The 10267-nt window shown below is 38.0% G+C and overlaps 2 protein-coding genes and 1 pseudogene across 5 annotated transcripts; 1 reads left to right on the top strand and 2 right to left on the bottom strand.

Moving 5' to 3' along the window:
* The first annotated feature begins 1087 nt into the window (after nucleotides 1–1087).
* LOC104712326 (bZIP transcription factor 49-like) lies at nucleotides 1088–3353 on the top strand (annotated as a pseudogene). The gene is made up of 2 exons (XR_015566907.1): nucleotides 1088–2653; nucleotides 2788–3353. The product of XR_015566907.1 is annotated as a bZIP transcription factor 49-like (transcript).
* A 95-nt stretch (nucleotides 3354–3448) lies between these two features.
* LOC104714852 (psbP domain-containing protein 6, chloroplastic-like) lies at nucleotides 3449–4866 on the bottom strand. Of its 2 annotated transcripts, none has more exons than XR_015566908.1 (3): nucleotides 4377–4866; nucleotides 3865–4192; nucleotides 3449–3767 (listed from the first exon to the last, which is right to left on the bottom strand). XR_015566908.1 is itself a non-coding variant. In XM_087467116.1 (3 exons), the coding sequence occupies exons 1-3, from the start codon at nucleotides 4825–4827 to the stop codon at nucleotides 3597–3599; spliced, it is 939 nt and encodes a 312-aa protein (XP_087323242.1). In that variant the 3' UTR covers nucleotides 3449–3596. The 2 variants fall into 2 exon arrangements, 1 of the variants encoding a protein (XP_087323242.1); XM_087467116.1 differs by having other exon boundaries at nucleotides 3865–4181; nucleotides 4377–4827.
* Nucleotides 4867–4910: 44 nt separating this feature from the next.
* Nucleotides 4911–8437, bottom strand: LOC104712325 (exocyst complex component SEC15A). 2 transcript variants are annotated; one of them, XM_010429197.2, is made up of 2 exons: nucleotides 7947–8437; nucleotides 4911–7469 (listed from the first exon to the last, which is right to left on the bottom strand). In XM_010429197.2, exon 2 carries the CDS (start codon nucleotides 7466–7468, stop codon nucleotides 5096–5098), a length of 2373 nt encoding a protein of 790 aa, XP_010427499.2. In that variant the 5' UTR covers nucleotide 7469; nucleotides 7947–8437; the 3' UTR covers nucleotides 4911–5095. The 2 variants fall into 2 exon arrangements, with proteins under 2 accessions (XP_010427499.2, XP_087323241.1); XM_087467115.1 differs by having other exon boundaries at nucleotides 4911–7556; nucleotides 7947–8136.
* Nucleotides 8438–10267: the final 1830 nt, after the last annotated feature.

Below are 10267 nucleotides of genomic sequence, written 5' to 3'. Positions count from 1 at the left end.
GTGAAAGTTTTTAGCGTGTGGGAGCTCCGGAAAAACATTGACAGATGACGTTTCAAGTACTCTAATAAACTACGTACCAAGGGAAGTTAGGATTCGTGTATTGCAAGAAGGAAAAGGAAATTTGGGTTATGAAGGATGCTAAAGAAGGAGACACAAGGATTGTCCAGGATTTTCTCTTACGAGATGGAGGTTTTTTTTTGCCAATTTTGGGTGTTACTCGTTGTGGTGAGATCGTTTTTTTGTCAAGTGGAGGTGTCCCTAATGAGTAATGATCAGAAGCGAAAGAGTATGAGAGGCGTGTTGACCTCGAAGGTACTTTACCGAAAGATAGAACGCGTTACAACTCTACTTCAATTTGGCCTAATCCGGATCATGTCAGAGGACACAAAATACAAATCACACAAATGTGTTTTGTATTAGACTATTAATTAAAAATGATTGTAAAACTAACAATAGTTCACTTACACCAAACATTTATATTGTACAAAGATATGCAGAAGCTACCTCCATCATTCCATTGGATGAATTATATTTGATCTACAAGATACGATCCAAATATCATTTTTTTTTTCTTTTACCGTCAGAAATCTATGTACTTCTACTTGGTCGCAGGATTTTTATAGCTGATCCAAAACAAAACAAAAAGCTCTACAACAAAATAATGATGGAATGCAAGAAAAAAGAAAGGAGACATGCGTGACGTCAAAGAGACTCCAAAACAACACAAAGTTGGAAAGTCTGAATATAAAAAAAAAAATAGATTAGATTTTTTTTTTTTAAGATCCAAATCTAAACATAAAATTCTATTTTATTTTATTTTTGGGATGGAAAGAGTCAGAGAGACATGTACATATATAATTAAATCCAAAAAGAGCATATAAACCCTCTGCCATTACTCCAAGTTAATGCATATAATGCAGTCAACGTGCTGCAATCCAAATCTCCCCCCACGCTCCTTATAAGGCACGTGTTTTCGCTCCCCTCTTATTCAATGAATGAATCAGATCTACAGTGAAACACACGCGCGTCCGTGGCTCTTTTATAAACCTTAACAATTCCTTCTTCTTCTTCTTCCTCATTTTAGTAACTCTAAACACTAAAACCTTAAAAAGCTTTCCAACAATGGCGGAACCAGTTTTGGAGGACACTCCTGACTCTTATCTCAGTTTCTCTTCCGAATTCGATTCCATCGCCATCTCTATCTCTCCTTCTCCTCCTTCCTTTGATAATTTCTGCAATTGTAGCTCCGATCAAGCTCCTCTACTTAAGAACTCAATCTCCGATCTTAGGTTTTTCATCGACGACGACGGAGACGGAGACCTCGAGTTGAGTTTCGACGACCTTTACTTTCCCTCTGAGAACGAATCCTTCTTCGTCGACGGAGAAATGTCCGGTGATTTTACTCCGGCGTCGGAAACTTCAGGCGATTGTGTTAACGAAGAATCGGATAAGGATACGAATGGCGTGCTGATACGCTACGATCGAGAATCACCTAAGGATTCAGATTGCTCTGTTACTCTACAAAGCTTGAGTCGGACAAATCAGTTCGATCAGAAACTTAAGGTGGAGGAGGAGGAAGCTGCTACCACGAAGAGGAAAAAAGAGATTGAAGAAGAAGATACGATCGAAGAAGAATTGAGGAACTATAAGTTCAGGAGACTGGATCAAGATGGTTTTGCAGAAGATGATGAGTTGAAGAGGAACGTGAGACTCATTAGAAACCGTGAGAGTGCTCACCTTTCAAGACAGAGGAAGAGACATTACGTTGAGGAGTTAGAAGATAAAGTTAAGAATATGCATTCCACTATTACTGATTTAACAGTAAGATGTCTTATTTCATGGCTGAGAATGTCACTTTGAGGCACCAGGTGGGATCCGGAATGTCTTTTCTTCCACGGCCTGGAATGTATTATCCGGTGCTTTATCCATGGATGCAGTGTCCTGCTTACATGGTTAAACCGCAAGGTTCTCAAGTGGCCACTTTGCTTCCTATTCCTAGGTTGAAACCACAGCAATCATTGGCTAAGGTGCAGAAGTTCAAGAAGGTTGCTAGTTTGAGTGTTCTCGGTCTTCTGTTTTGTCTATTTTTGTTTGGTTCATTGGCTCCTATTATGAACATTAGCTATGGAGGGTATAAGTCTAACTACGTTACTGACGGGGTTTATGATCAGTCTAGAGGAAGGGTTTTAGATGTTAATCGCCACTTGGGATGTGTCTGTTACTAGTAATAGAGCACATTGTGGGAGAGATTCTGATCAAGAAATGGGAAGAAACGTTTCTGCAACAGAGAACTCGGGACCTCGTGGAAGTAGTAGTGAACCACTAGTTGCATCTCTATTTGTTCCGAGGAATGAAAAGCTTGTGAAGATCGATGGGAATTTGATCATTCATTCTATTTTGGCGAGCGAGAAAGCCATGGCTTCTGAAACGAAGAACGAAGGAGGGAAAAGCGATGAAGCAACTACTAATAAAGGTATTTTTCATGCATTGCCTTTACCTGACTCGACAAGGACAGGGGATACGTCTAAGCATGTCTATAGCGAAAAGAGGAAAGCCCTGTCATCTTCTGGCTCTGATGATGCTTCTAAAGACCAACTCAAACCAACAACGGCCAATGGTAAACTGCAGCAATGGTTTCGTGAAGGTGTTGCAGGTATTCACGAGTTCCCAATGTTACTGATTCTCCCCTTGAGACATAGAGAGCAGTCTTTTAGCTAGAATAATGATCTGAAACGTTTGCATTTGCATATACTAACACCTGTTTTTCTTGAATGTATCCACTGATAGGACCAATGTTCAGTTCCGGGATGTGCACAGATGTGTTTCAGTTTGATATCTCCACAACTTCAGGCGCCATCATTCCTGCTTCTCCACCTATTCAACAGTCTGAGAACACCACTGATACACACAAGGGGAAAAAGAACAGAAGAATCCTCCGTAGTGGTCTTCCAGTATCTGATGTTAATCTAACCAAAGATTATAACAGCTCAAGCAACGAAAACTTCCGGGACACAAAGCCTTCTCCACCAATGGTTGTATCTGTGCTTGTTGATCCCAGAGAAGGCGGTGATGAGATGATGGAAGGAACAAATCCACTGTCCCAAGTTTTTATAGTCTTTCTTGTGGATGGTGTGAAGTATGTAACATACTCATGCGTCCTTCCACAACCTGAAGTCCATAATCTCGTGACCACTTGACTTCATCTGTATGCAGAAACCATAAAAGAAGGGAGTTTCCACACTATGTGTCAGAATCTAACTAACATCTTGTACCGTTGTTAGTTTTTTTGAATTAGATATAGAAATCCTAACCCTGTAATCTTTTGATCTTTTATAACCCGAGAAAGTTACACATCAGGCCTATTCATTGTCTAATGTTTGACAGTTAGAGTAGAGACATGCTGAGCAAAATATCACTGAGATATCTCTTGACCACGAAGCAAAACAAATAGTAAAAAAACTATGTAATACCGAGTCATAGCTTGAACTTACAGTAGAAAAGAATCCGAGTTAATTGTACTACACACAGCACCCATTTCACACATACCGTTTGCTCTTTGGTTTATTGAATCCAGAGTCTCAACAATAACTCAGGATTTACAGTTGAAAAGAATCAAGAATGGCTTGAAGAGTCTTCTGTGAGCTCTGCCATTGCTTTTCAGTAGCACTCACAACAAACAAAACCACCGTGTTACCCTTTGCTGTCGCTTTTGCAAGATTGTGACTTCCCGTGAGCGCAAATGGCGTCTCCAACACATACTTATAGTACTGTCACACAAGAAGACATAAACCAAAATAATAATCAGAAACTTTCCTCAATGATTGATCATTAGTCAGAGTAGCAAGTCACTTGTTGTGTCATTACCGTTTGATCTCCAATCTTTTCGATAGAAGTGTTCAAAAGTTCATCAGAGTCATAAGAGTTTCCGGTGACAAAGGGACCAAGAGAAGCAATCACTTTCTCTGGCTCACCGAGATCTTCAATGGTTGCATTTGGTTTGTTGGTTAAGCGGATCAGAGGAGATGCGACTACTTGAACTTTGCCTTGCTTCTCGTTCTCAAACTTCACTTCGATCCATGGCTCTGCGCATTTCGGTTGGCAGTAATTACCTGACAAAATGTTGGCTATTCGCAACTGTTTCCAATTCGGCGGTAGAACAAACTGATAAGGCTGAACATTTCCTGCAACCAGACTAGATTTCAAAGATCATTAATTTAAAAGCTAATCATAAAACCAATCCACCATACTCTAAAGCACAAGGGAGTGGAAACAAAAACAGAACCAAACGGTAATGTTGTGAATAAGCCAGAATGATAAACAAAAAGTCATTAAGTAAACGGACAATGCAGAACACTAAGAACGGGATTAGGCATCACCTGCGCGGAGAGCAGGAGTATCAGAAGGTTTGGCTTTGAAGAGGACGAAGTTAGGATCAGACGGAGACGGAGGTAAGAACGATCCGACATCCACCTCACGCGCCTCCGATATCGGAGCTTCCTTCAACTGTAGAATCGCCGGGATAGCCGCCGCCGATTTCAGCAGCAGCTCTCTCCTTCTTGGTAGTTGTTGTTGTTGTTGCGACGATGCAACGACTACGCTGGTCCTTGCTTTATTCAAAGCTGGACATTTGGTAGAGGAAGAGAAGATTTTAGATGTCGGAACTAAAGACGCGGTCGCCATTCTTGTCGGACGGGGAATACAAAAGCTAAAGTTTGGTTTTTTATTGTTTTGAGAGGTTGAGAAAGCTTTTGATGAATGTTTTTGGATAAGGCAAATTTGGAAGACAAAAGGAGTCTTCGGTCCACACAACTTTCCTATGGCTTCCATGCCTTTGTGTTTGCAACTTTTGTCAAAATAGAATCTAAAGCTATAAGCTTCAATACAAGAGTCTTGAGCTATAAAGAAGATTATTTCTCGATAAGGCCAAAACTGAAATTGATTAATAAAATTGGATCACAGAAACAGAGAAAAAGAAGAAATACAAAAAACAAGATCAGAGGTTAAACAGAAGAATCAAATTTAGGGAACAGTAACAGCTAAATGATGATGATTTGAGTCGGGAGCGTCAGGACCTACTAGGGTTGTTCATAGAGAATTAGTTGAATTCCTTGAGTCTCTTCTTGAGCATGTCCATGGATTTCTTTTTAGCTGTCAGCTTTGTGTTTCTATTTGCCAAGCTTCCAAATATCCCGTCTGGAGAATCCTTAAACTTATCGCAGATTGTAGCCACTTTCTTGTAATCCAAAGTGTTGTAGTTCCTCTCTCTAATCACTGGGTTCATGAAGTTCTCGGGTTGGCTACTCGACAACAGGTTTATCAGCTGCCTAGCTTCAACCAGATAGCTTCTAAAGCTTCCTTCTTTGTAAATCTCGTTTAACCCACTTGAGTGATATCTCTCATCAGCAAAGTTTTCTATCACTCTCAGGTCATGGTTAATGGCCGAGACTGCATTAGCTTTGAATCTCTTGATGCTATCACTGAGGAATGTAGAGACGATGGAGTTTGAGATATGCTCCACAGCTCCAACTCCAACTTTGTATAAAGCATCCATTGGGAGGATCTGTTGTGCCGTTGACATCACAGTCTCGAGGTATATAACAACTTCGTTTATGTACTCGTGCGGCCCTTGTGGCATTTCCTCTGTAATCCAGTTTACGTTTTCTGTGAGCTTCATGAACTCGTCCAACTTGGTGTTAACCACATTCAACAAAGCAAGATAGGCTTCATCTCTTGATGTTTTGAGGACAACCTTTGCAGCTAAACTAGCTTGAGGCTTCTCAACTGATCTGCTTGGGATTCCACAAAGTTGAGCTGCATGCCGGATAAAATAGTCACAAGCCTTTTCGAGGAAAGATATGTTCGCAGCAATCTGCATAGCTTGAGATACACCGATCGAATTGTTGTTGATCGTCTCGAGGATAACTTCGTTTAATACGTCAATCAAGATTTTGTCGAGGTACTTCCTCAGAACACTGAAGAAATTAGTGTTCACTCCATAGGAAAGGTAATCAACAGATCCTTTTATGTATGACCTGATGATGCGGCAAACATCAGGCACCATAGAAGAGAAGGGTGCAATGTAAGTGAAAGCCGGCATAATGTCTGAGGTCTGAAGATTAAACGACAATACATTGTTTTCATAGTCAGCTTCTTTCTTGATTACCATCTGCTGATAACTGTCCTCTGTGATAGCAGTCACGATTTGCCTTCGACACTCTTCAAGAAGAAGCTCGTGATATTTATCTCGGCTCTTGTCAAGGGCATCAAGAACTGGACCAACTTCATAACCGTACTGTCTAAGGGTTGTGCCAAGGAGAGTTACATAATCTTTCACCAAAAGCAGATGAGTAGGCGAATCCATTCTGGCAAATTGGTTCTCCAGTATCGCTACAATTTTGGAAATGGCTGTTTCCCACATTGTCTCAACTTGATCAGCCAACAAGAAATCTCCAGCTGTCCTAATCACCCTATCCTCCACAATGAAATACCCTGCAATCTGAGCTAGAAATGTTTGGTATGATTCCACAAATGGCTGTGCGTAAGAGATCTGCAGATCTGATTTGAGCTGTAGTAGCCTATTCTCATAGTAATAGTCACGGAAACGTTCTGGGACTCCAAGGATAGTGTGGATGTGATAAGCTCGATACAGAGGTGTCAGATCAAACTTCAAAACAGAATCTTGTTCCGAGTCTTCAACATCTAGAGTGTATGCCAATTCTCCCAAACCTCCAGTGTTTTGTTCCTCTGCTCTCCTCTGACGTTCCAGCATTTCTTCTTCCCTCTGGCGAGCTGAAGCAGTGAGACCAATAGCAGTCTGTCCAATATTTTTGGAGGAACTCCTAATGTGAACAAGCCATTCATTAAATTGACTGCACACTTTTTTCTCAATGTGTGATTTGATCACTGGGATCCTTCTCTCTATCACCAACTTCAAAACTTTGAGTGGGATAAGCTTCAGGTAGCTCTTCTCAATCAAATCCATGGTTTTCAAGGCATGGTAAAACTGGCCTTCAGATATGAAACCGTTACATTTAACACACAGCTCCAGTGCTTGAACGCAAATCTTCGACATTTTAATAGCTTCAGTAACATTCTTCTTGATAGCATAAGACTCAAGAAGCTCCTCAAGCTTAACAAGTAAGGCACTACCAACCTCTTGCAAGCGGAAATTGTCACTAGCAAGGTCACTCTTAAGCTCTTCAGCGTCAACGAGCACACCACGGAGCTCATCAACAGCAACAATGAATTCTTCATAATGGGTCTTGCAAAGATCCTCAATTTCAGCTTCTTTCTTCTTCGCCACGTTTTTGAGCTGGTGAACAAGAGGCTCAGGCCGTCCCATTTCGAAAGCATGCCTAACAAGAGGACCGACATCATCACCGTTTCCAATTAATGTAGCAAGAACTAAATCCTCCCCTGTATCTCCATTCTCTGTAACAATCCTCCTTTTTGGTTTGGCCTCCATCATTCTGACAGACAAGCATTTATCAACGAGAATAATAAGAGGGCAACTCAATCAAAACAGTCAAATCAGGAGAGGAAGCGTTGAGACAAAACTGGAAAAAAGAAGAAAAAAAAAATCATCTTTGAAGATACCAATAAGCCATTAAGAGGAAGGAGTAAAAAAACATAAAATCAGAAACCAGAGCACAACACAAACATGTGAAAAATAACCAAAAATGGGAACTTTAGACACACAGACTGGTAACCCTAATAAAAATATATATAACCAAATCAACAATGTCACGAAATAGGATCCGCAAATCAACGAAATCTAAAAACCCTATCTCGAAAAATGATAACTTTTTCTGCATTTTCGCCAGATTAAAAAGTTCAATATATAGAATGAAGAGACGAAACCCTAAAACGAATTAATTAAGGTTATGATATGATGATCATCAAGCGTGATCCATAACGCATAGAAATGAAGAGGCTGAAGATCTAACCAATTAGAGAGAAGAATGAAGAGGCTGCGAGAGCTTCAATTGAGAGTGAACGGAAACTCAACAAATTGTTTACTTTTGGTAAATAATCTGATTTGCGACAGAGACAGCGAAGGGAAGAAGAAGAAGAAGACGTATTCCAAAGTCCGGTCCGATGAGGAGAAAGAATGATAGATAGATGCTCTCTTGAGTTGTTGTTGCCTTGGTTCTCTTCAGTGTTTTGTATTTTTTCACTATCCAAAAGCCAGGAATTGTAATTTACGGTTTATATCGGTATATGACCGGTCCGGTCCGGTCCAGTGGGATCGCTGATTTGAGAAAGACTAGTGTAATCATCAATCACTCAACTAATCATCAGTGATTTCGTCTTGACAAATCTGAATTTTCGGTTCACTCATTATAATTCATAAATGTTAGAATTATATAAATGATTTTGTGAGTTGCAATCTGTTCTTGTGAAAACAAAAAAAAATGGTCCACAAAGATTTGTTACCAGTCCTAAAAATAAAACGGTTTAGTTTATAAGCAGATAAGTCTCTCTGGTGTGGTTAATTAAAAAAATCTGCACTTGTTGATTTTTTGCTACTATTTAGTTTCTGGTTGAGTTTTATATTTTATTATTTGGATTGGGTCAAAATAATATGTTTTCCACAATTATAATTTCTTTTAGTAAGAATTAAGAAAGAATGTTCTTAGATGAAATCATTTATCTTACTAATAGATAATGACATTGTATTTCATTTCATCTTATTCCAATCACAATTAGTCTTATCCATAGATGATAGACCTTAACACACTTATAACATTGGAGATGTCTTTGCTTTTAGCAAAATTAATTACCATTGATTTTTTTTTTTGGTAGAGAATTAATTACCATTGATGGTCCTTGTGTCGGTTAACCAAAATTATGATTGTTTGGCTATAATACTGATTGCCAAAAGTCTTGGATCCGTTATGCCAATATCTGAGAGAATAGAGCCAAAGACAGACCAGGTCCTGTTCGTAAACTAAACATAATATCTAGATACAGTATTAAGATGCAGTATCTGAACGCAACATCTAGATGATGTTCGTTTGTGTTATTGGTTCATATGACCATTAATTGTATCTAGATGCAATTATGTTTGTTTTGTAATTTGATATTTGTATCTGGATACAATATATGTAAAAGACCAAAAAACCTTTTATTTTGTGTTGAATGTTTTAGTGGTTTTAATTTATTCATGTTTTTAGATTATTTTTATATTAAATTTAAATAAACTAGGATGTCGGCCTGTGCGTTACCGCACGGGAAAATGAAAACTTGAAATGATTAACATTGTTAATTTCACAGTTCAAGTAACTTTATGGGAATTCTTTAATTATATAGTATAAAAATCATAAATAATGAATAAGATGAATCTACCAAATTAGTTAAATAAAATATTTGTTGTATATATAAATTTTTTTTACTGCATTTCGTTCAAAGGGTTGAAGGGAGATAGTGCATCAAGCTGTTCGCAAGAAAAATCGATTCAGTGACAATAAGAGAATAATGTTAAAGATATGTAAATCTAGGTTTACAGAATCATACTCACATAATCAATATTGAGAAAATATTCACATAAAACAAAATTTAAATCATTATTCTATCAAAATTTATAAAAAATAATAAGAAAATCAGGATGAAAGAGCTCATAGTTGCATAAAATCAGGGAGAGATGTTAAACAATACTCAAAGAACAAAAACTTTTTTCAAGGTCCATAAAAATATATATACAAACAAAGAGGTGTGAAACAAAAATGTGTTGAAAACTAACAAATGTGAACATTGGAAGCTGGGAGTACGACGAAGAAACACAATTGATGGATCAAAATATTGCAACTTTTAAGATCATTAACAAATCTAAACAGTTAGATGAGATAAGAAAAACAATCTCATCAGTTATTAAATTGACCCCTGAAAGTGAGTTTGCTATAATATATGAACATATAAATCTATGAAAATTAGAAATTGCAATCAATTACTTAGATTAATTGATACTTGAAAAAGATGATCGATGCAGGTATAAATGGAAAATAACACCAAACAAAAGTTAGATGAAGGAATCAATAAATAAAACAATCCAAATTTTAACGAAGATGAGTGAATCATGTTGATTAATAAATTGAAAGAAAATAAATCTCATAATTTTAAAAACTTGGAGGTGTGAAAGAATACTCAAAGAACAAAAACTCTTTTCTGAGTCTATAAAAATCTGTATATATATAAAAACAAAAAGGTGTGAAAACAAAGAGGTGTAAAATGAAAAGGTGTAAAACAAAAATGTGCGAAAATGAACAAA

Source organism: Camelina sativa, chromosome 9, assembly GCF_030686135.1.
Source record: "Camelina sativa cultivar CO46 ecotype springtype chromosome 9, ASM3068613v1".
Taxonomy (NCBI): Eukaryota; Viridiplantae; Streptophyta; class Magnoliopsida; order Brassicales; family Brassicaceae; genus Camelina; species Camelina sativa.
Note: the sequence above shows the minus strand (reverse complement) of the source record. Positions and strands in the feature narration are given on the sequence as shown.

Bases quoted from the DNA above. Each gene is read 5' to 3' on its own strand.
- LOC104714852 (XM_087467116.1), bottom strand. From the start codon at position 4,827: ATGGAAGCCATAGGAAAGTTGTGTGGACCGAAGACTCCTTTTGTCTTC. The intron at 4,182-4,376 runs GTGATGCCTAAT...GTCTGGTTGCAG, and splicing joins TACTCCTGCTCTCCGCGCAG to GAAATGTTCAGCCTTATCAG. The intron at 3,768-3,864 runs GTAATGACACAA...CTTGTGTGACAG, and splicing joins AAAAGATTGGAGATCAAACG to TACTATAAGTATGTGTTGGA.
- LOC104712325 (XM_010429197.2), bottom strand. From the start codon at position 7,468: ATGATGGAGGCCAAACCAAAAAGGAGGATTGTTACAGAGAATGGAGAT.